This window comes from Astatotilapia calliptera, chromosome 15 (genome assembly GCF_964374335.1).
Source record: "Astatotilapia calliptera chromosome 15, fAstCal68.1, whole genome shotgun sequence".
In the NCBI taxonomy this organism is placed as follows: domain Eukaryota; kingdom Metazoa; phylum Chordata; class Actinopteri; order Cichliformes; family Cichlidae; genus Astatotilapia; species Astatotilapia calliptera.
The window spans coordinates 33,100,883-33,120,871 of record NC_137436.1 but is presented as its reverse complement, the minus strand read 5'-3'; the positions used below and the strand labels follow the sequence as shown (position 1 = coordinate 33,120,871).

The window sequence follows — 19,989 nt, the reverse complement described above, 5'->3', positions numbered from 1 at the left end:
GGACCTATGGATTCTTCGATACCCAACATCCACAATGACGGCGAAACAACTAGTAGCTCAGTGTTCCAACATTCGAAAGAAGGGACTGCTCTCACAGCTAGAGATTGACGAGGTACAACACAAATGCTACGGCAAGGAGGAGCCAGGACGCCAGGTCAGGGGGGCGATATCATCACCCCCACCCGAGATTGGGTACATAGCCCCAAGTGCGATAGGAGAAGGATTGTTGAGTGCGAGAGGAACTGACCTGAAAAATAGGATCATGGTCAAGCTTGAAACCTGGATCCCCCGTAGCCGGTTACCAAGATTACGTGAAGTACCCTCAGAAGGTCTGCTTAGATGATGTTAATGCAGCACTACGGGCAATACCTACAACCACGATTACCGACACTAACAAGCTGATCTACAATACGGCAGCAGTGATCAGTGAGATGCTTGGCTACAAGTTGAACAGCGACAAGGGGCAGTACCCTCCATGGATAAGGAGGCTAGAGGGCAAGATCAAAGTAGCACGGAGGGAGGTTAGCCAACTAACGGAGTTGCAGCAAGGTGCGACAAATAAGGTGCCTAAGAAATACAGCAAGCTGTCCATACCTGAGGCCTTGGAAACTGCCAAGCAAAGACTCACAGCCTTGGCCAGCCGCTTGAGGAGGTACACCAGAGAGATAGAAGGCAGGAGAATAAACCAGCTGTTCTCCACAGAACCAGCAAAGGTGTACTCTCAGTGGCAAGGGAACAATAAGAGAACAGCACCACCAAGGCTGGAGACGGAGCAATACTGGAAGAGCATATGGGAGAAGGATGCAACCCATAACGGCAATGCTCAGTGGCTAGAGGATCTGAGGGCAGACCACAGCGACCTCCCTGAACAGGGTCCAGTAACCATCACAGTGGCAGATATCCAAGAAAGGGTCTCCAGTATGAAGAGTTGGACAGCACCAGGGCCCGACATGGTTCACGCCTACTGGCTGAAGAAGCTGACTGCACTCCACGAGCGTCTGGCAGCACAAATGAACCAGCTGCTAGTTAACGAGAGACACCCGGAATGGCTAACTGAAGGCCGGACGGTCCTGATCCCCAAGGACCCCAAGAAGGGACCGGTCCCCTCCAACTACCGACCAATAACCTGCCTCAGTACTACATGGAAGCTCCTGTCAGGCATCATATCGGCTAAGATGAACAGGCACATGGGTCAATACATGAGCGGGACACAGAAAGGAATTGGCAAGAATACCAGAGGCGCAAAACACCAGCTACTGGTAGACAGAACAACCAGCCGAGACTGCAAGACCAGACTGACCAACCTGTGCACTGCCTGGATTGATTACAAGAAGGCCTATGACTCAATGCCCCACAGCTGGATACTGGAATGCCTAGAATTGTACAAGATCAATGGGACCCTAAGAGCCTTCATCAGGAACTCAATGGGGATGTGGCGTACAACACTAGAGGCCAACTCCAAGCCCATAGCACAAGTCACCATCAAGTGCGGGATCTACCAAGGAGATGCTCTGTCCCCACTGCTGTTCTGCATAGGCCTGAACCCCCTCAGTGAGATCATTAACAAGACTGGCTACGGATACCGACTACGGAACGGAGCAGTTGTCAGCCACCTCCTGTACATGGATGACATCAAGCTGTATGCAAAGAGTGAACGAGACATCGATTCACTGATCCACACTACCAGGCTATACAGCAATGACATTGGAATGTCGTTCGGACTGGAGAAGTGTAGTCGGATGGTAACAAAGAGAGGGAAGGTAGTCAGAACTGAGGGGATTGAACTACCAGAAGGCAACATTGCAGACATAGAGGACAGTTACAAGTACTTGGGGATCCCGCAGGCGAATGGAAACCATGAAGAGGCCGCTAGAAAGGCTGCAACCACCAAGTACCTGCAGAGGGTCAGGCAAGTCCTGAGGAGTCAGCTGAATGGTAAGAACAAGATCCGGGCCATCAACACGTATGCCCTGCCCGTGATCAGGTACCCTGCTGGGGTAATAGGCTGGCCAAAGGAGGAGATAGAAGCCACTGACATAAAGACAAGAAAGCTCCTTACCATGCATGGAGGGTTTCACCCCAAGTCCAGCACCCTGAGGCTGTACGCTAAGCGGAAGGAAGGGGGCCGGGGACTGGTGAGTGTCAGCACCACAGTCCAGGATGAGACAAGGAACATCCAAGAATACATTGGGAAGATGGCCCCAACTGACCGAGTGCTCAGTGAATACCTCAGGCAGCAGAAACCCAAGAAAGAGGAGGGAAACGAGGAACCATCATGGAAGGACAGGCCCCTGCACGGTATGTACCACCGGCAGATAGAGGAGATGGCTGATATCCAGAAATCCTACCAGTGGCTGGACAAAGCTGGACTGAAAGACAGCACAGAGGCACTAATCATGGCAGCACAAGAACAAGCTCTGAGTACAAGATCCATAGAGGCTGGGGTCTATCACACCAGGCAAGACCCCAGGTGCAGGCTGTGTAAAGATGCCCCAGAGACAATCCAGCACATAACAGCAGGGTGCAAGATGCTAGCAGGCAAGGCATACATGGAACGCCATAACCAAGTGGCCGGCATAGTGTACAGGAACATCTGTGCCGAGTATAACCTGGAAGTCCCGAGGTCAAAATGGGAGATGCCCCCAAGGGTGGTGGAGAATGACCGAGCTAAGATCCTGTGGGACTTCCAGATACAGACGGACAAAATGGTGGTGGCTAACCAACCGGACATAGTGGTGGTAGACAAACAGAAGAAGACGGCCGTAGTGATCGATGTAGCGGTTCCGAATGACAGCAATATCAGGAAGAAGGAACACGAGAAGCTGGAGAAATACCAAGGGCTCAGAGAAGAGCTCGAGAGGATGTGGAGGGTGAAGGTAACGGTGGTCTCCGTGGTAATCGGAGCACTAGGTGCGGTGACTCCCAAGCTAGGCGAGTGGCTCCAGCAGATCCCGGGAATAACATCGGAGATCTCTGTCCAGAAGAGCGCAGTCCTGGGAACAGCTAAGATACTGCGCAGGACCCTCAAGCTCCCAGGCCTCTGGTAGAGGACCCGAGCTTGAAGGATAAACCGCCCGCAGGGGCGTGCTGGGTGTTTTTTTTTTTTTTTAATTAATATATATATATATATATATATATATATATATATATATATATATATATATATATATATATATATATATATATATCGATCGATAGATATATATATATATATGCATGCATGAGTTTACGCAGAGATTTGTACATGAGGCACACTGTCACTCATTTCTTTTACAGAAAATCAACACTTCTTGGTACTGAGGGTGCGTGATTCAGGAGATCTCTTCCTGACAGAAGTCACCTGTGCTTTGCTGAGCAGGATCTCTAGGCCGTTCAGAAACTTAGCCACCGGGCTGGCCAGATTGAAAGCCTTGATTCTCTCCATCACCACATTCAGCTGAAAACACCACATACACATACAGGAATATATGTCAGAAAAACAGAACAAAGTGTAACTGTTGGGATTCTTTACACTGTCCCTGTGAAAGCTGAATTAATGAATATGTATTTATTTGAATCACAATTATGCAAAAATGCTGTATCGAAACCACTTATGGCAAACTTACCTGTTCGAGGGCAGGGTGTCCAGGCCAGTCCTCTAGTCTCTGCTTCACTGCCACACTCAACTGTTCCAACACAGGGAGACAGAGAGAGGCCTCGCTCATGTTAGGGTGCTGGTAGAAGTCATAGGGTCCATCAGGGGTGATGGCCAGACCCTCGCCACCACCAGAGCCCTGCACAGTGTTCTGGAGGATGGCAGAGAGCAGCAGTTCACTGCCTGTCAGCTGCTGGTCCAGGTCAGAGTCTGAAGGGGGAAACAGAGGTTTATACAAGTACACTGGAACTTTGTTACAAGAAAAGGATGCATACAGGCAAAGTTACTAACCAATGAGGTGATAGAAGTGTGACATCACTGGAGAAGCAATCTGATAAGACGAAAGCAGGGCTTTGATGTGTTCTTTACTGTGATTGGCTGGTGCTGTGCTCTTGTACCAAAGCGATTGAGCATATCCCAGACACAGGCGCTGATGAACCTGGATCACTGTATTCAGGGTAGCGGGAGAGAACGCCTTCATCTCAAAAGACTCTTCGGGGGTTTTGTCTTCGAGCCCTTCTAGACTTGTGCCAGCTGCTCCTTCTAAACTTGGCTCAGACACGATGTCTGCAAAGTCCTGGATTCAATATCGACAGAAATTGAGCTTCAAGTGGATATTTATGCTTTCCACATGCAAACAGCTTTTATTTCATTTGGCCTTAAAATATAAAAATGATTGTACTAGATCGTCACCATATGATCCAATATGAGATATGATGGTTAACGTTAGGATCGGATAATCAGAGAATTGATGGGTCATTATTTGCTGTACAACAGCTGTACTGCAGTACCTTGTTGAACTGAGGAAACTGTCGTCTGAAGTCTCGCTCCTCCTGTTCATCCTCAGTCAGTCCTGAGCCGTGCAGTCGGCTACGGCTGCGGTAAAGACTGGCCTCCATTTCTTCATGCTCTTTCCTTCGCCTCTCTCGCTCATCCCACTCATTCACCAAAGCCTGTAAAGAATGACAATAGAAGGAGCAAAGGAAGAGCAGATTTTGCAGGATTTAACAGTTTGGAACAGAAAACTATTTAGATTTATTTAAAGTCATTAGGATGACATCTCTCCCAGTGAAAAGTCTTAAAATCCTGACCTGACAGATGTGTCTGAAGATGCTGCGTGCCTCGTGGCTGAACTCTCCCGTTGACAAGGTGTGACACTGGACATAAAGCAGTGCACTGAGTAGCAGAGTGCAGGACTGAGGCATCACACATGCAGTGTCCTGCTGGGGCAGAAGTTTCACCAGGCTGCGCAGAGTGTCCATACAAACCCTGGAACACAGAAAGTCTGCCCGGACAAGGTACGACGGCAGGCTCGGGGACAGGAATGGGAAAGCCAGAAGGCAAGACACCAGCCTTGGCAAACCAGGTACAGGATTTAGCAAGGCAGCCACCTGGGAGGCTACCAGCCTCATACCATACCGGAGCTGAAGGATACCCGTCCTCACTGGCCCAACAACATCAGGATAAAGGGGATAGTCCTCCAGCAACCTCTGGCAGAAACGCTGCTGGGAGTTCTGCCAAACAGCCTCCTCCTTCAGGACGGCCTGGACTGCTGACTTGGATTTTGAAGCCGAGGAGCCCTCCAGCGTATTGAGCAGCTGGGACAGCAGGTCCTGTATGGCTGATGTCTGACCAATGCTGCACAGGTAGTGCTGGAGCTCCTGGTACAACTGACCATACTGAGGCTCATGAGGACGACAAGCCTGCTTCCTGGAAAGCTCAGCTATCTGCTCCTTCACCTGCTGCATGCGGATCCATAGATACCTAGTAAAGCAAACATCAGGCAGTATAACCTAGAGCTCATTGCATTGCTTCTCAAAGACCTTTTATGGTGGTATTAATGACTCTTTCAAAATGACAGCCTTTGTTTGCTTTTAAAAGTTAATCTTCTTAACAGCGGCTGGTTGTCATTTCATCCAAACGCACAGTAAACATTTGGCTCAAGAGTCCTTAAATTTGCTTAACTACAACCCCACAGAATTACTAGTATTTCTAAATGCGTCACTGCCGCTAGAATTAAAAAAAAAAAAAAAAAAAAAAAACAGAATCAAATTAATGCACAATGACCAATTATATCAACTCCATTCCCACAGTAAAATCTTCAGAGAGGAATGGGAGTAGTTCTGATTTTCCCTGTGACTTTGATGCAACCGTGACATGCTGAGAGATCAGCATCCAACTCTTACCTGATTCGAGGATGCTGGAAGCCATCAGTTGTGCTGCTCTCCTCCAGTTCTGCTCCGGTCATCAGCTGAGACCACAGGCTCCGCCCTTTCCATTCTTCCTGAAGCAGAGCCAACTGCGACAGACAAAAACAGAGTACTTTTGAGTGTTTTATTGTAGAAAGTACTCTTCATCCACCACATTCCATCCTCTAAAAAAAAAACCTCATCAGAAAATAACATGTTTGAACATGATCTTATAGTGAACTTGGAGTTTATTGTTCAAACCAGAAGACCTCATGTTTTCTTCTAAAGCAGTCTGAAAAGAAAAGGTTACCTTTTTAAAGAAAATTACTTACAATGAACACTACTGTTACATTCACATGAAGCCAATGGTTGTGTGTATTTATACTGACTCAGTTACAAACACTTTACACCTTTGTCAGGAGAGTACTACAGACCTCCTGCTGAGCATAGTTCAGTTTGTAGGCTCTCTTTACAGCTGGGTCAAAGATGGTCTGCGGTGTCCACACTTTGATCTGCAGCAAGCCCATGTTGACCCAGAACACTCCAGAGCGAGCCAGTGAATTGGAGCCTTGGACTTTGCTCTGGACATATTGCTGCAAGCAGGTAAGGCAGGCTTCCACCAGGCCATCAGGGAGTAGTTTAGGAGGCAGGAAGTCTCTAAAGACCGTCTGGATCTCCTGGGCAGCAATAAGAGGGTCAGGGTCTTCCACCAGGCTCTCACAGCTCTCCATGTAGCCTTCCTGCAAGGTGGGAGGCAGCACGTCAGCCATGCTTTGAAGTTGCCGACGCAGGACTGCACCTTGGAGCCTAAAGTCAGTACCCCTGAGGAGAGATAATGCAACTGTCATCAGCAAAGCCCAAAATAAAAATTGCTGGTTAAGGACATTTAATGTTCCATTATACCTGAAATCAGCCAGCGCACGGATGCTCATGTTGTCCCAGAGCACAGCAGAAAGATCCTGCAGCTGCTGAATCCTCCCTTTCCAATCCCCAAGTCTGACATTGGAGAGGGAGAGAAAAGCCTCTCCTGAAGGTTCCCATGAACCACCCGTCTTACTACAGCTGAGCACTTCCAGTACGCAATGGGACCGCACTGCTTTGCTCAGCAGAGCTGGACCCTGGAAACCATATTGCATAAATGTATTAAACAAGCAGAAAACCAGCAGTGTTTGTGGAACAGCGAGTTTGGAGATATTAATAGATGTTACCAGGTTATCTGTTCCTTGGTGCTGCTTTGGATCCGCCTGGGTCTCAGGATGTAGAGGGTCCCATTTAAGCCAGTGTTCTGGGTTTGAGGTTATGCTGCAGGTCCACAGGGAGGATAGAGCCTCCGACAGGAGCTCACACCAAACAAACGGCAGCTCCTCAGCTGGCTGGAAGATAACACATATTTCAGCTTTAAATGGGGATTTTCGTTTGAAAGGCTAACTTCTGGACATGAAATGTCCCGTGTGAGAAATGTGAGTAAAACTGTTCTCAGCAATTGGTTCTTAATGTTTCAACCAGATATAAGTTGAACAGTTGTGATGTAACAAACTCTTTTAGCCGAATATCAACATTTTATATGTGGTCAAACTCATAACTACTGACCCGGTCACTACTGAGCAGGAACCACAGTGGCTGCAGCTGTCTGACATTCATCGGGGTGGACTGGAGGCAGTAACGAAGATGTCTGGAGAGGTCGCGACGTATGCAGTCCTCGGCCTCCTGGTCACTGCAGGTCAACATGAGGAGTTCAGTATACAGTCCATCAACAACATCCAGAACAGGTGCTTTTCTATTTTTGATTACACGACAAAGATGAGCCTTACCTAGGAGAAAGAGCTAGATGCAGCAAGTCTGTGCTAAGTCGTAGCTGATTTAGGACGGCAAGTTCCTCCATCAGGGGCCAGAGCTGGGCCCTGCGGCTGAGCTGCTGCAACTCCTCTACGGACAAAGGGACTCCGTCTGTGGACTCGTCATGCTCCGACATGGAACAGACTTCCAAGAGCCCTCTGGAGGTCATGCAACACTCCTGCTGCTCCACACTCGACACCAACCTCTCCATCACCCCTTATGGGAAGACATATGGGACGCATGCCATCATGTAATGTTTCACATTCATGCTCCTGAATGTTTTAATACCAAATGGTATTTCTAAAAGATTTATATTGTATTTAGTTGAGAATCTTGAAACAACTCTCTAGATTCCAGAAAACATGTTCAACAAAATCTGACTCTAAAAATAAAGTTCAAGATCAACTCCGAGATGGCAACTGAACTTTCCTGTTTCAGCACAGATGATCAAAGTAAATTCAGTAAGCCGAGCATGTGACTTAAGCACACAGAAACAAAGCCATCATCAACGGAGCTCCAGAAACATGGAGGCTGTACAGATTGTATTCTGATTCTGACGATATATCTGTGATGTAATCACAGTCACTGTTTTTATATATTGAAAGTATATAAGAATCTTATTCTGAGTCCCATAAATATCCAACAATCACATTTTATGGCAAAAGCTTTTCTGCAACTCAAGCTCACCTGACTTTTGAGGGTCCAACTGGTTGTTTGCTAAGAGAATGAGGCCCCAGGCTTCCAGGAGACTTTCTTTGATGTCCAGTCCGAGTCCAGCACCCTGAAGTCGAACCAGCTCTTGCTTCGAATGAATCATGTTGTTGTCCAGTTTTAGATCACTCACATCCAGGGCTTTACTCAGGAGCCTGAGCTGAGATGCACACTTAACTACTGACTCCAGCTGAAAAGACAGATGGATATAGTTTCATCTCATAAATATAAGAACATAAAAGAGTGAGTGACAGATGGTACTTAAACTGGCTTTTATATTACTTTATTATTAGACCTAGCTGATGAATTATATCCAGACCTTAAAAGGAAGAGTTTTCCCCAGGGTTTTCTGAATGCCCTTCAGAGCTGTAGCTACAGACACTGGGGCGGACAGAACAGTCTGGATGGCTGTTGAGGTGGCCTGCAGCTCCTGGTGACCTCTATTTTTAGAACAACAATTTCAGAAGAAAGTACTTCAGACTAAATAAAAATACATATACAAATACAAAATACTTGTATAAATGATACAAGTATTTGCAAGAAAGGGATTTACTCAAACGTGACATCAGCGTCTCCCAGGAGAAGCTGTGGCAGTCGGAGGATGAGGTGTTTCTGGACCCACTGCCAGTGCAGAGACAGCACAGAGATGCCCTTAGAGTCGGGCGTCAGTGTGCTGCACACATCCCAGAATCGATCGAGCCACTGTAGCAGCTGCAGAATCTAAACGCACAATGACAGTGTTGCAGTTGGAGACCATTCTTGTCAAATTTTAAGGTTGTATTTAAATAAAAGAAGAAAGACAAAAGAGTAGATTAAAGAGTCAGATAGCGTTCTAACCTCAAACATAATGTGGTCTGAGATGTAAGGTTGTCCGGTCTGAACAGCCTGCAGGATGAAGTAGCCCCACAACTCAAAGAAGGTTTGCAGGTGCATCAGCACAGGGTGTGGCAGGTGACCAATATCCACAGTCCCTGTGAGGAGGATTTGGGTATTTGTTAACTTTTAGAAGCACTAAATTATATTCTAATATAAAAACCAAAGTGCATACCTTTACTGAAGGCCGTGGCTATTTGCAGTACAGAATTCGGACCAGACAGGTTGACAGCGCAAGTGCATACAACAGACCTCTCTTCTCTGTCCATCATCAGAACGATCCTAACACACAAACCGCTCATTAGCAGTCCATTTGTTAACACAGCAGATCTGCATAACTTGATATAAGACTCGGAATTAAGAGAATAGATAACAATTAGTCCCACCTGTTGGCAACTGCGTTTAGTGCCTCTAGGAACTCCGTGTATCTTTCTTCATCCTCAAAGTTGCACTTGTTGGCCAAAATGTCCAAGTATTGCTTATTCCACCGCATATCCACCAAAATCCTGTATTCATCTGGCAACACAACATTTGTTTAGATGTTATCATTTACTGATAGATACATTCAGTTTTCTTGAAGTTTTCCTAAAGTCATCTAGTAGCAGAAACAGGCAGTAAATTAAAAAACAAACAAACAAAAAAACTTTTATTAAAACTTCAATATTCTAGTGTGCGAATAGATTTCACTTTTCTTTCACCGAAGAACAAGAAAACTGTTTACCTGTGCTGTGGGGCTGGAGTAATTCTGCTAGTGACTTGCCCTTAGCGGCAAGCTTGCTACCAAACACAGCCTTTAAAGCCCTGTTTCCTGCTTCCACCTGGACCAGCGCGGCATCTGTAAGAGTAAACCATCACATTATCAGGGGATCTGCAGCACTGAATAGCCCTGCCATCGATTTGCAAAACAATTTAATTTGACTTTTTGACATTAACTTTGTTTCGAAGAATAAAGCACCTTTGCTGTAGTCTAAATGTTTGGGTTGTTGTGTGTAGTGTAGTTTGTTTGCACTGTAACAAACCAGGAGCATATTTGTGGCTCTTTCCCAAGTGTGACAGCCAGCTGCTGCGCATGATCCAGTCTCCGTGAGAGGCTCTCTCTGTGAGCAGTCTCACTGCCGTGGGGATCAGCCTCAGAGCATTTCCATCCTCCAAACCCCCCACTGCTTCAGAGAACACCAGGCCTTCATGGACACCGCTGTTCTGCAATACCCTCTGTAGGTCACTCAGACTCAGAGGCTGGCTCCTGCAGAAATAAAACTTATGTAATCACTTCTTTAATGAGAAAATGTATGATTTAGCTGGCGTGACTAATTGATTTACCGTTTGCCTTGGAGGCTGAGTGTGTTCAGACAAAATAAGAGGACCTGTCCATCTCTGATAACAGTAGAGAAGCAGGAATCCTCTGTAGAGAGGAGGGCAGAGGGGAAGCTGTCAGGCCAGACTCCAGCACACAGCAACCCACAGCCCCATTCTTCTGTGTCCAGGATGCTCAAGTGCTGCTCAATCACCTGCTGGGCTTTCTAGGAAGAAAATGTACTCATGTTTATTCATCCTTTATGAAGGCTGACCATTTCAAATATTTCAGGTTATCCAGAGTTTCCCCTGATTTTCAGTGGCCTATCAGGGTTGTTGAAGGGTGGTGGTGTCCACCCTTGACTGCATTTAGCTGGATCTGAACAGACAGTATGTCTCTGAACACCTCAGAATTCATCGGGCTACTTTTGTTCTAATCACTAGTCTCCCAGTGTTGCTGGCAGCCATGCATGCCCAAGTCATCACACTGGCTCTGCCGTGTTTTACAGATGATGTGATACGGGCTGTTCTACCTTCTCCATACTTTTTTCTTTCCATCATTCTGGTAGAGGTTAATCTTGGTTTCATCTGTCCAATGAATGTTTTTCCAGAACTATGCCAGCTTTTTTTTTTTTTAAAAGCAAAAGTCCAATCTAGTGACCAATCAAGTGGCTTGTATCTTGCAGTGAGCCCTCTGTATTTACTTTCATGCAGTCTTCTTTTAGGGTAGACTTGGATATTGATACGTCTACCTCCTGGAGAGTATTTGTTCATTTGCTTGGTTGTTGTTGCCTGTTGAGAACGGGTTTCTCTTCACCATGGAAATGATTCTGCGATCATCCACCACTGTTGTCTCCCATGGAGTTCACCAGTGCTTTCTTTCTCAGGATGTACCAAACCGCAGATTTTGCCACTCCTAATATTGTAGCAATTTTGCATTTTTCTTTTCTCAGCTTAAGGATGGTTTGTTTCACCTGCATGGAGAGCTTCTATCTATCTATCTATCTATCTAGATATAGAAAAGGTAGATAGATATGGATTCCTATACAATATGGAGAGATCGATAAAGAGATATATCTTGAAAAAAAACATAACAAAAAAATACCTTCTGGTTGGCAGAATTGTGCTGACAGAAAGAGTAGGCCTCCCCACAGGCATGCTGCAAGGCGCTAGGCAAATCCACACCTCTCTGTAGCTGGCAGCTCAGCAGAGTGGCAGCATGAAGAAGAGAAGCCACTGATGAGGCTGGGGAGTCTAACAGGCAGAGGCCAAATGCTTTGATAACTGCTACAGACAAACCGAGGGCTTATTTATTTATTCTTATGCTGTTAGCACTTACCCCAGATAGCAGATTTAACGGCCTTATGTATTTCAATCAGCAGATCACACACACAGTCCCCGGTCACCCCAGCAGTGTGAAGCAAAATCTTTAGGTCTAGTGTGTCCCAGCACACAGCTTCGTGTTCCCCTGGAATGTAAATCTCCACCCCTCTGTTCCTCATAGCTCTGGAGAGCTCCCCGTGCACAGGATCCATGGTCAGGAACAACCTGGGAAGAAAAACAAACAAACAAAAACACAAAACACACATCTAAGAACTGTTGATGAATGGTAAATGGCCTGTATTTGTATAGCGCTTTTACTAGTCCCCCCTAAGGACCCCAAAGCGCTTTACACACCCAGTCATCCACCCATTCACTCACTGGTGGAGGCAAGCTACAGTTGTAGCCACTGCTGCCCTGGGGCAGACTGACATTAGTGAATGCAACAAACCAGTGATAGTTGTACTTTTTTATACTACCTGAAGTTAGGGTGTGGGGTGATTTTGGGAGTGCTCCCATCTATGACACCACGTTCGTTGATGACGAGTGATCCACCAGGCTCCAGCAGAGCATTGAGGCGATCCAGCACTGAGGCACTAATTACATAAATGCACAATCAGTGCAGTTGGTTATAGTGTTCGTGTCACGGCTGACTTTTATACAACTACAGTTCTTGCTTCACATTTCACAAGTAAAACATGTTTAAGATGAGGGAGAACACAGTTACACATAAGCTAACATTTCTCACTTGCAGAAGTTGACGTTGTCCATAAGCAACCAGTCGCCAGACTGAAGGGCCTGGACGAGCATACCATCCAACCACTCAAAACCTCCGTTTGTCCAGCCGTCCTCCAGCTGAGCCAGACGCTCCTTCAGCAGCGTAAAGTCCATCTGAAGCTTAGACATGTCTGAGGACAATACATGTAATGTTATAATATTTTACATACTTGACCAGCAAAAAAACAACAACCAAAAAACAAAACAAAACAAGACACTTGAAACTGTTCCCTTTATATTTTGTCTGTACTCAATAATTGGTTGTTACCAGTGAACACTTTGAGCTTGGTGTTGAGTTTCTGCAGCAGGAGGATGATAACCTCCAGCTTGTTCAGTGCCTCAGAGTTGATTGTTCCTCCAGTTCTTTGCAGTCCTTCCTGCTTCAGCCAATGGCAGAACAGGCCCCATGTCTGCAGCAAGAACTCTGTGTCCTGGATGCCACCATCAAGTGACATCAATCCACGCCTTATTACCATGGCAACTATGTAATCTACACTCTCCAGAACTTGCTGCCACGGGCGCATGATATCCACCTGCAATGAGGAAAAAAGGGAAAGACCGCAGGATGACGTGGTCTGCTATTTTCAGGTTATAAACAAAGACCTGAGTTCTCAGTGTCACCTGCTCAAAGCCTCCCAGTAGCTCTGTGGTGTCCATGGCACTGTTCATGGCCATGATTCTGAGGCGATGTCCAGTCAGTAGAGAGAGCAGTCTCACCAGGCTGGTCTTTCCACTTGCTGTGGGGCCGACCAGTATGGTCATCCAGCCCATCTCCACACACTTCATCAGGGACTCCAGAGGCCTTAAGCACTGATGTGTGATGGACAGCGGTGTGTCTGGAGCCACATTGGCTCCACCACTGCGATGCAGCACAGAGTAGCCCACCTGCAACAGCAAATGATTGGAGGGTAATTTGCAAACTATGATTTGAAATGAAATAAAACAAAACAAGTTTTATTGTTTTGACAAATCAACAAACCTGTAGGTTGAATGGAGTGATGTGGAACTCTCTGGGGCCGCAGTAAGGCTCAAAGTCCTCCCCAAACACCTTCCTGAACACAGACAGCACCTATACGGCACGGGAGGAGGTTCAGTATTGCCACTGGTCATGAACTAAAGTATAACTGACTCCCAGTACCTAATAACTGAACACAATTCAGTTCAGCCACCAGCAGCACAGTTTCCAACATGCTTCTGATAAGAGGTTTTTGCAGTGAAAGTCCTGCCATATTGGAGAACAGTCCTAGCCCCTCCTGACATGAATATCACCAAGCCAGCCAACTTGGTTTTAAGCTTCTGATAAAATCACAGTGGAGGTATTCCAATAGTGCTATTCGTTGCGATTTAATGTTCTTTTCTCTCCTTATAGGAAGTCAAACTGTTAGTCCGTAGGATATCGAGATATTTCAATAAGAGGAAATTCAAACTAAACACAAACCCTTGTAGAACACCACATTTAACAGATTGAAAAGTCCAAAGTTACAGTTTCAGTACACTTGGCTTATGACAATGGAGTTTTCTTCCTCGTCTGAAGATATGCGATTCTAAATTGACTACATATGTGATAAGGAAAGAGCACTTAAACTGTACGTCATTCACATACTTAGCAGGCTATGAAAAAGCTGGTAAAACAGTTTACCTGAGCTTTATCAGACTCTGTTCTCATTCTGTCAGCATACACCAATGCCACATGCTGGCCTGGGTTAAAAAATCCAGGTGCTTGGTCAGCCTGCATAAGTTGACACCAACGGAACAAGTCACGCAGGTTGAACTCCCAGGGACTTCCTCTCTGACCCCAATGTCTGTCTTTACACACTTCCTGGACAAGCTGTGGAGAGAACACATTAAAAAAATGCATTAAAATAAAAAAGTATCCTTTAGTCTTTTCTTTATATTTTGTTACATACAGTGCACATACATTAATGCTTTTGTGCATTAAAAATAGCCAAAGTTTAAATAATGAGGTTAAATGATAAATGGTAAATGACCTGGAATCACCCAATTCACATTGGGTGCACTATCCATGGACTGTCAGTGTGTAAATATTGATGACAAGACCCAGCAACAGCACACTCTTTAAAGAGTTTACTTGGTTGTTAAAAGGGATCAATCTCATGTAGGAGTGAGCGGTTTAGCCACTGCCAAGTTGACGTAAGCATCTGGTGAAGACCCATACTTTGGACAATGCCTCTATCTGGCAATAGAGCTCACTGCTGGCAGACGGGCACCCCTGAAGTGGAGTGGACAGTGAACACGCTACCTTTATGGAACCAAAAAACCAGCTTTACATGCTTTCCAACCTGGCGCTATGATGAAGAGTAATAAACTGAAAGACGCAACCCACACTAGCATCTGGTGACCAAGGTGTAAAATGTGATTTTCAGTCCATCATGGATGGCGTTTTCTCTGGTCTGGTGATGCATTATACCTAACACTCATCACTGTGAGAGATCCATGTCATATAACTCTAACATAACAGGAGGCTTGTTTATGTGACTTGATATTTCACAGAGACAAAAATGGTTTTGGAGTTTGAAATTCTCAAAACTGGACGACAACATCCAATTCAGAAAAGAATTCAGCAGATCAGTTTGCCTAGGTTTTCATGGCGGTATGCTTTAGATAATTCTGTTGAAATGTAAACCTCCACACAAGCCTGGAACCCTGAGCACTCAGTAAAGCGGACTGGATGGAGGGAACATATTGATGTGGTGACACTTACTGCAGGGTGTCCTCTAAAAAGAAAGCACACAGGAAATTACTGCCAGACAGTGCAATCCTGGTTTCACCAGAACAGATCAGGTTCATTTGAGCAAACTCTCATTAGGTCATCATGCCTTTTAGCAAGCAATTAGCCCACTTTTCCCTTAAAGCCTGAAGAAATGCACTGATGGATTTTGGCATAGACAAAATATAAGCATGGATCCATGCTAGCTTATCAATGGCACCCTGCTGGTGGCAGGGTAACAGCATGGAGATATTTCTTGACCTACACTTTGGGTGCTTTAGTACCAACTGACCATTGTTCACATGCCAAGCCTACCTGACTGTTGTTGATGAAAGAGACAATCGTCTCTGTCCACAGTGGACACATATTCTAAAGGTTGCTTCTAGCAAAGTAACACATCAAGTTGCAAAGCTCAAATCACTACAAACTAATTGTTTGACCATGAGAACGAGTTTGCTGTGCTCAAATAGGCTACACTGTCAATCCAATACAGCATCTTTGGGATGTGGGGGAACGGCAGATTCGCTTCATGGATGTGCAACCGACAAATAACAACCAACTGTGTGATGCTATTATACCAATATGGACCGGAAACTCTAAGGAATGTTTCCAGCACCTTTTTAAATCTATGCCACACAAAAATGAATCTAGTTTTGGAGGCAAAATGAGTCCAACCATGTTCTAGCATCATTGAAGTAAGTAGATATAATAAATGTGCGGAAAACCTAACAGAAACCAACAAAATAAAGGAAAAGAGAAAAGCATACTGTGATGGCTGCACTTACAGCCACACAGTGGTAATACCCACCATGTTAGTGTAGAGGCTTATAAGTAACATTGCATTCACATTTCTTTCTTTAAATATAGGAATTTATTTACAGGACAATAAATAACTGGTTTTGGTTTAGAATTCATTCACATATCCACATAACACTGCATTCTAAAATAAGTGCGCACATTTTAGTTTACACTGTTATGTATGATTAATCTTTTGTTTTCTGAGTTACCTTAGTTGCAGCTGTTCCAGTCCCTTGATTAAGGAGCCAAGAGGTGGAAAAGGGGCGGAGCGAGGTTTAAAGGAAGGCTACAAATTGGTTCACGCCATAATTCAGGACCGGGGGGAATTAGAGTTCATTATGTTTGGTTTAGTTAGGTTTTGTGTGTTTTACCCCTTCTCCTGTTTTTGTGGGCTGATCAGCCACTATTTAAGTTTCCCCTTTGTCTCGTTAAGTTAGGTCAGTTTGTTTGTGTTATCGGTTGTGTTGTCAACTTTGAGTAGAGTTTTGTTAGTTTGACCTCTTTTATGGGCCCAAGATTTTGATTCTTTTTGCATGAGTTAACCAATTATGTTTTTTGGGTTAAATAAAAAAAGCATTTTTTGGACTTTAACCTGTGCCTAAGTTTCCTTCACTGCACGGTCCATCACACATACCCTGTTACTGAATTCGACCATTTTGATAACAATTTCCTTGTCGATACTGGGAAAAATCAAGTCTCCTATGAACTCCATGTCCTTGCTGGTAAGCTGGTCCACAAAAACCTGGGAAGACAGGGCCAGATAAGAGTTCATGAAAAACAGCAACCAGAATATGAATGATGGAGTAGCTCATCTGGCTGATCCATCATAGTTCAGAGGTCATTTTAAGGTTACTTTGTAGAAATGGAGTGTTTTACAAAAACTGCCTACATTGTTTTTGCACAACTACACAACTTTTCTGAACAGGCACAGATGTCACCACTGTAGTTTTCACATGTTTATGGTGTGATAAGCAATCACAGTGACTGAAATTATTCACAAAAAAAAAAAAAAAAAATAGCTGAAACCTGACACACCAAGTCTTCTTTTATCCCCTGCAACAAGCACATTATAAAAATCTTACTCTTCATTTTTAAGTGGATCTGGTCAACTAAATAACTGTCTATTAAGACTATTCTACCGCACATAAAAGCTTTTCTATGAAAATAAAAAAAATAAAATAAAAAAGCAAAAACCCTTAATCAGGTCTTACCTGAGTGAATCTGTTGAGGAAGGATTTGGGCAGCCCCTTACGCCCCCCACCTTGAGTGAAAGGGTTCTGGCATCCAAAGATCTTCGTCTTGTCATGCTGTACCTGAAAGCTCATGGCCAGTTCTGGAATGTAGATCTCTGCTCGGTGATCAAAGCAGGCATTAAGACCTTCCAGCACTGACTGAGAGGCCAAGTTCAACTATGATGGAAAAACACCAGTGATACAGCTGATCAGTCTAATCAGATTGTTTGGAGTTTGAAAAATGTTAGAGCAAAACTATAAAATCAGTGTACAAAACTGCAAGAGTGTTAAAAGAGTGATCCCTACCTCGTCCAGTACCACCCAGTGCCCTGCCTTCAAAGCAGCCAAAAGGGGGCCATCGCGCCACGCAAACTCTCCTCCCTTCCCACCCTCCACTGGGAGATCTGTCCCAAATAAATCGGTGACATCCTGCAGAGAGTGTATGTCATCATTACCAGAGGCTTTACAGTCAAGTTCAGAGCACAGTGCTGAGCATGTCAATTTACCGTTTGCTCCGACAGGTTGATTCTGACCAGATGGTTTCCAGAAGCTTTTGCTAGTGCAGCCACCAGGCTGGTTTTTCCCACGCCAGGTGAGCCCTCGAGGAGCACAGGCCTCTGCAGCTTCAGTGCCCGCAGAATCCTCTGAGCATTCACTGCAGTGGTGCCTGCTGCAATGGCGTAGTTTGACAGGTTACGGCTCTCGGTGTGAGGCCCTGGAAACAAAGGCATTATAAGACATTACGCAAACATCAGTGAACTCATCACAAGCACTTAAAGAGTTGTATGTGTGTTATCATGGAAGACAGGTCCACTGTACACTATCGGTCAAAAAGTTATTCTAGTTATTTATTACAATTCAAGTCATTCAAGTCAAATGAATAGCTTGAAATGGTACAAAGGTAAGTGGTGAACTAACTGCCAGAGGTTAAATAAAGAGGTAAGGATACCCAAAAGTGTAACATGATGTACATTTCAGAATGATACAAAAATGGAAGACAGACAGTCCATCATAACACTTATAAATGTAGGTGTTTCCTACAGAGAAACTGCAAACAAAGTCAAGGTGTCAGTGAGTACAGTTTCCTTCACCATTAAAAGGCACTCAAAAACAAACTCTGACAGGAGGAGGTTTGACAGACCCAAAGACATAACTGAATCAAGTTTCTGGGAGTTAACAGCTTGCATTGTCCAAGCTATGCCAGAACTGCCTCAGGAAAAAGAACAAGATGGTAAGCTTGAAAACATGGAGTGACCAGCACAGTCTCCAGACTTAAACCCCATGGAGATGGTTTGAGATGAACTGGACAGAAGAGTGAAAGCAAAGAAACCTACAAGTGCCACACATTTATGGGAACTTCTGCAACAGATATGGGAAGAACTTCTACTGGTTTTTATTGTAGAAAGAATGCTTTCAGCTGTTATATCTGCCAAAGGTGGTTACTTTGACGAGTCAAAAGTTTAGAATACATTTTGGTCTATAAATTGATTCCTCCAATCGCTTATTTGTACGATGCTTTCATTTCAGAGTGCAGTGAGACATCAAAGCGGCATCATTTTCAATAAAAAAAAAAACAAAAAAAAACAGGAAAAATGGGGTGTTCTAAAACTTTTGACCGGTAGTATACATGAGCATGTGTAGTTTCATGTAAAGAAAGTCTTTGTAGAAGTGGTGCAGAACAGGATCCACATCTCGGAATAAAGCAGCTGTTCTAGAGCGGCAACTAGCCCGCTATGGGAGGACATAGAGCTACTGCATCACGTTGTACTGAACTTTATTGCACTAAAAACTCAGCTTGAATTAGATGACACACTTTTCCCAACACTGTTAATGATTAATAAAATTAAAAAATGGTGTGGATATGTCCAGGCTATTCTAGCCCAGTGATTCCTTAATAGTACATTAAGGAATCACTAAATGTATACCTAATGCGATGTAGAAGGGATCAATGCCAAAGAAATCTTCTCCCCACTGAGGCTCCCGTGGCAAATTGCTGTCATACACTCTCAGGGCATCCATTACATCCTGGTCCAGCTTGGTCATCTTGCTTAGTCTCTGCTGCAGGAAGCTCAAGCACAGACGACGAGCAAGGAGGACACCGTCTGCACAGGAGGCTGTGGTCCCTGCAAAGAAGCCAGAATGGATCTACCAACAATTTCTTTCAGTGCCAAACTTTCAGCAGAATTTAAACATAAGCCGTCAGCTCACCTGAGCCAATGCCATCGATATAAACGAGACAAGCAGCGTGGATGAAGGCGGTAACAGTGTCCAGACGCAGGTCCCACTCGGCTTCATCTTCGTCTTCAATAGCTCCCATGGTCATGAAGCTATCTTCATCCCGCTCGCACACAGCATTGAGGAAGTTGACCCATGAAAGAATGTCTCTAACACTCAGGATGCAGCGGCGGCCAAAGTCCTGCTGTGTGAGCCACTCGATGAAGTCCAGCATTAGCTCTGCAACATCCCCACCTGTGTTCAATTAAAAAGTTATATTCACCTGCTTGAAATCAGTCATTTTAATTATCACCTTCTTTAACATAACCTCTAATGAGAACTCAGTGGCAACAGCACACTATGGAAATTCCACATCTGCTACAC

The 19,989-nt window shown here is 44.8% G+C and overlaps 1 protein-coding gene across 2 annotated transcripts in view; it reads right to left on the bottom strand.

Annotated features, from left to right (window-relative positions):
• mdn1 (midasin AAA ATPase 1) overlaps positions 1 to 19,989 on the bottom strand; it is a 62,992-nt gene that overhangs the window by 16,857 nt on the left and 26,146 nt on the right. For both annotated transcript variants that reach the window (XM_026142918.2, XM_026142919.2), the window contains exons 34-67: positions 19,600 to 19,860; positions 19,317 to 19,514; positions 17,898 to 18,106; positions 17,698 to 17,820; positions 17,371 to 17,568; positions 16,794 to 16,901; positions 14,273 to 14,461; positions 13,613 to 13,702; positions 13,255 to 13,518; positions 12,902 to 13,166; positions 12,605 to 12,764; positions 12,336 to 12,452; positions 11,876 to 12,084; positions 11,642 to 11,790; positions 10,564 to 10,763; positions 10,263 to 10,486; positions 9,965 to 10,078; positions 9,630 to 9,759; positions 9,419 to 9,525; positions 9,208 to 9,341; positions 8,924 to 9,090; positions 8,690 to 8,810; positions 8,347 to 8,560; positions 7,635 to 7,875; positions 7,414 to 7,537; positions 7,032 to 7,196; positions 6,727 to 6,941; positions 6,258 to 6,645; positions 5,821 to 5,933; positions 4,726 to 5,398; positions 4,426 to 4,587; positions 3,926 to 4,211; positions 3,606 to 3,844; positions 3,341 to 3,436 (exon numbers count right to left, since the gene is read on the bottom strand). In XM_026142918.2, coding sequence (XP_025998703.2) covers positions 3,341 to 3,436; positions 3,606 to 3,844; positions 3,926 to 4,211; positions 4,426 to 4,587; positions 4,726 to 5,398; positions 5,821 to 5,933; positions 6,258 to 6,645; positions 6,727 to 6,941; positions 7,032 to 7,196; positions 7,414 to 7,537; positions 7,635 to 7,875; positions 8,347 to 8,560; positions 8,690 to 8,810; positions 8,924 to 9,090; positions 9,208 to 9,341; positions 9,419 to 9,525; positions 9,630 to 9,759; positions 9,965 to 10,078; positions 10,263 to 10,486; positions 10,564 to 10,763; positions 11,642 to 11,790; positions 11,876 to 12,084; positions 12,336 to 12,452; positions 12,605 to 12,764; positions 12,902 to 13,166; positions 13,255 to 13,518; positions 13,613 to 13,702; positions 14,273 to 14,461; positions 16,794 to 16,901; positions 17,371 to 17,568; positions 17,698 to 17,820; positions 17,898 to 18,106; positions 19,317 to 19,514; positions 19,600 to 19,860 — 6,653 coding nt within the window. The remainder of the gene's footprint in view (positions 1 to 3,340; positions 3,437 to 3,605; positions 3,845 to 3,925; positions 4,212 to 4,425; positions 4,588 to 4,725; positions 5,399 to 5,820; positions 5,934 to 6,257; positions 6,646 to 6,726; positions 6,942 to 7,031; positions 7,197 to 7,413; positions 7,538 to 7,634; positions 7,876 to 8,346; positions 8,561 to 8,689; positions 8,811 to 8,923; positions 9,091 to 9,207; positions 9,342 to 9,418; positions 9,526 to 9,629; positions 9,760 to 9,964; positions 10,079 to 10,262; positions 10,487 to 10,563; positions 10,764 to 11,641; positions 11,791 to 11,875; positions 12,085 to 12,335; positions 12,453 to 12,604; positions 12,765 to 12,901; positions 13,167 to 13,254; positions 13,519 to 13,612; positions 13,703 to 14,272; positions 14,462 to 16,793; positions 16,902 to 17,370; positions 17,569 to 17,697; positions 17,821 to 17,897; positions 18,107 to 19,316; positions 19,515 to 19,599; positions 19,861 to 19,989) is intronic.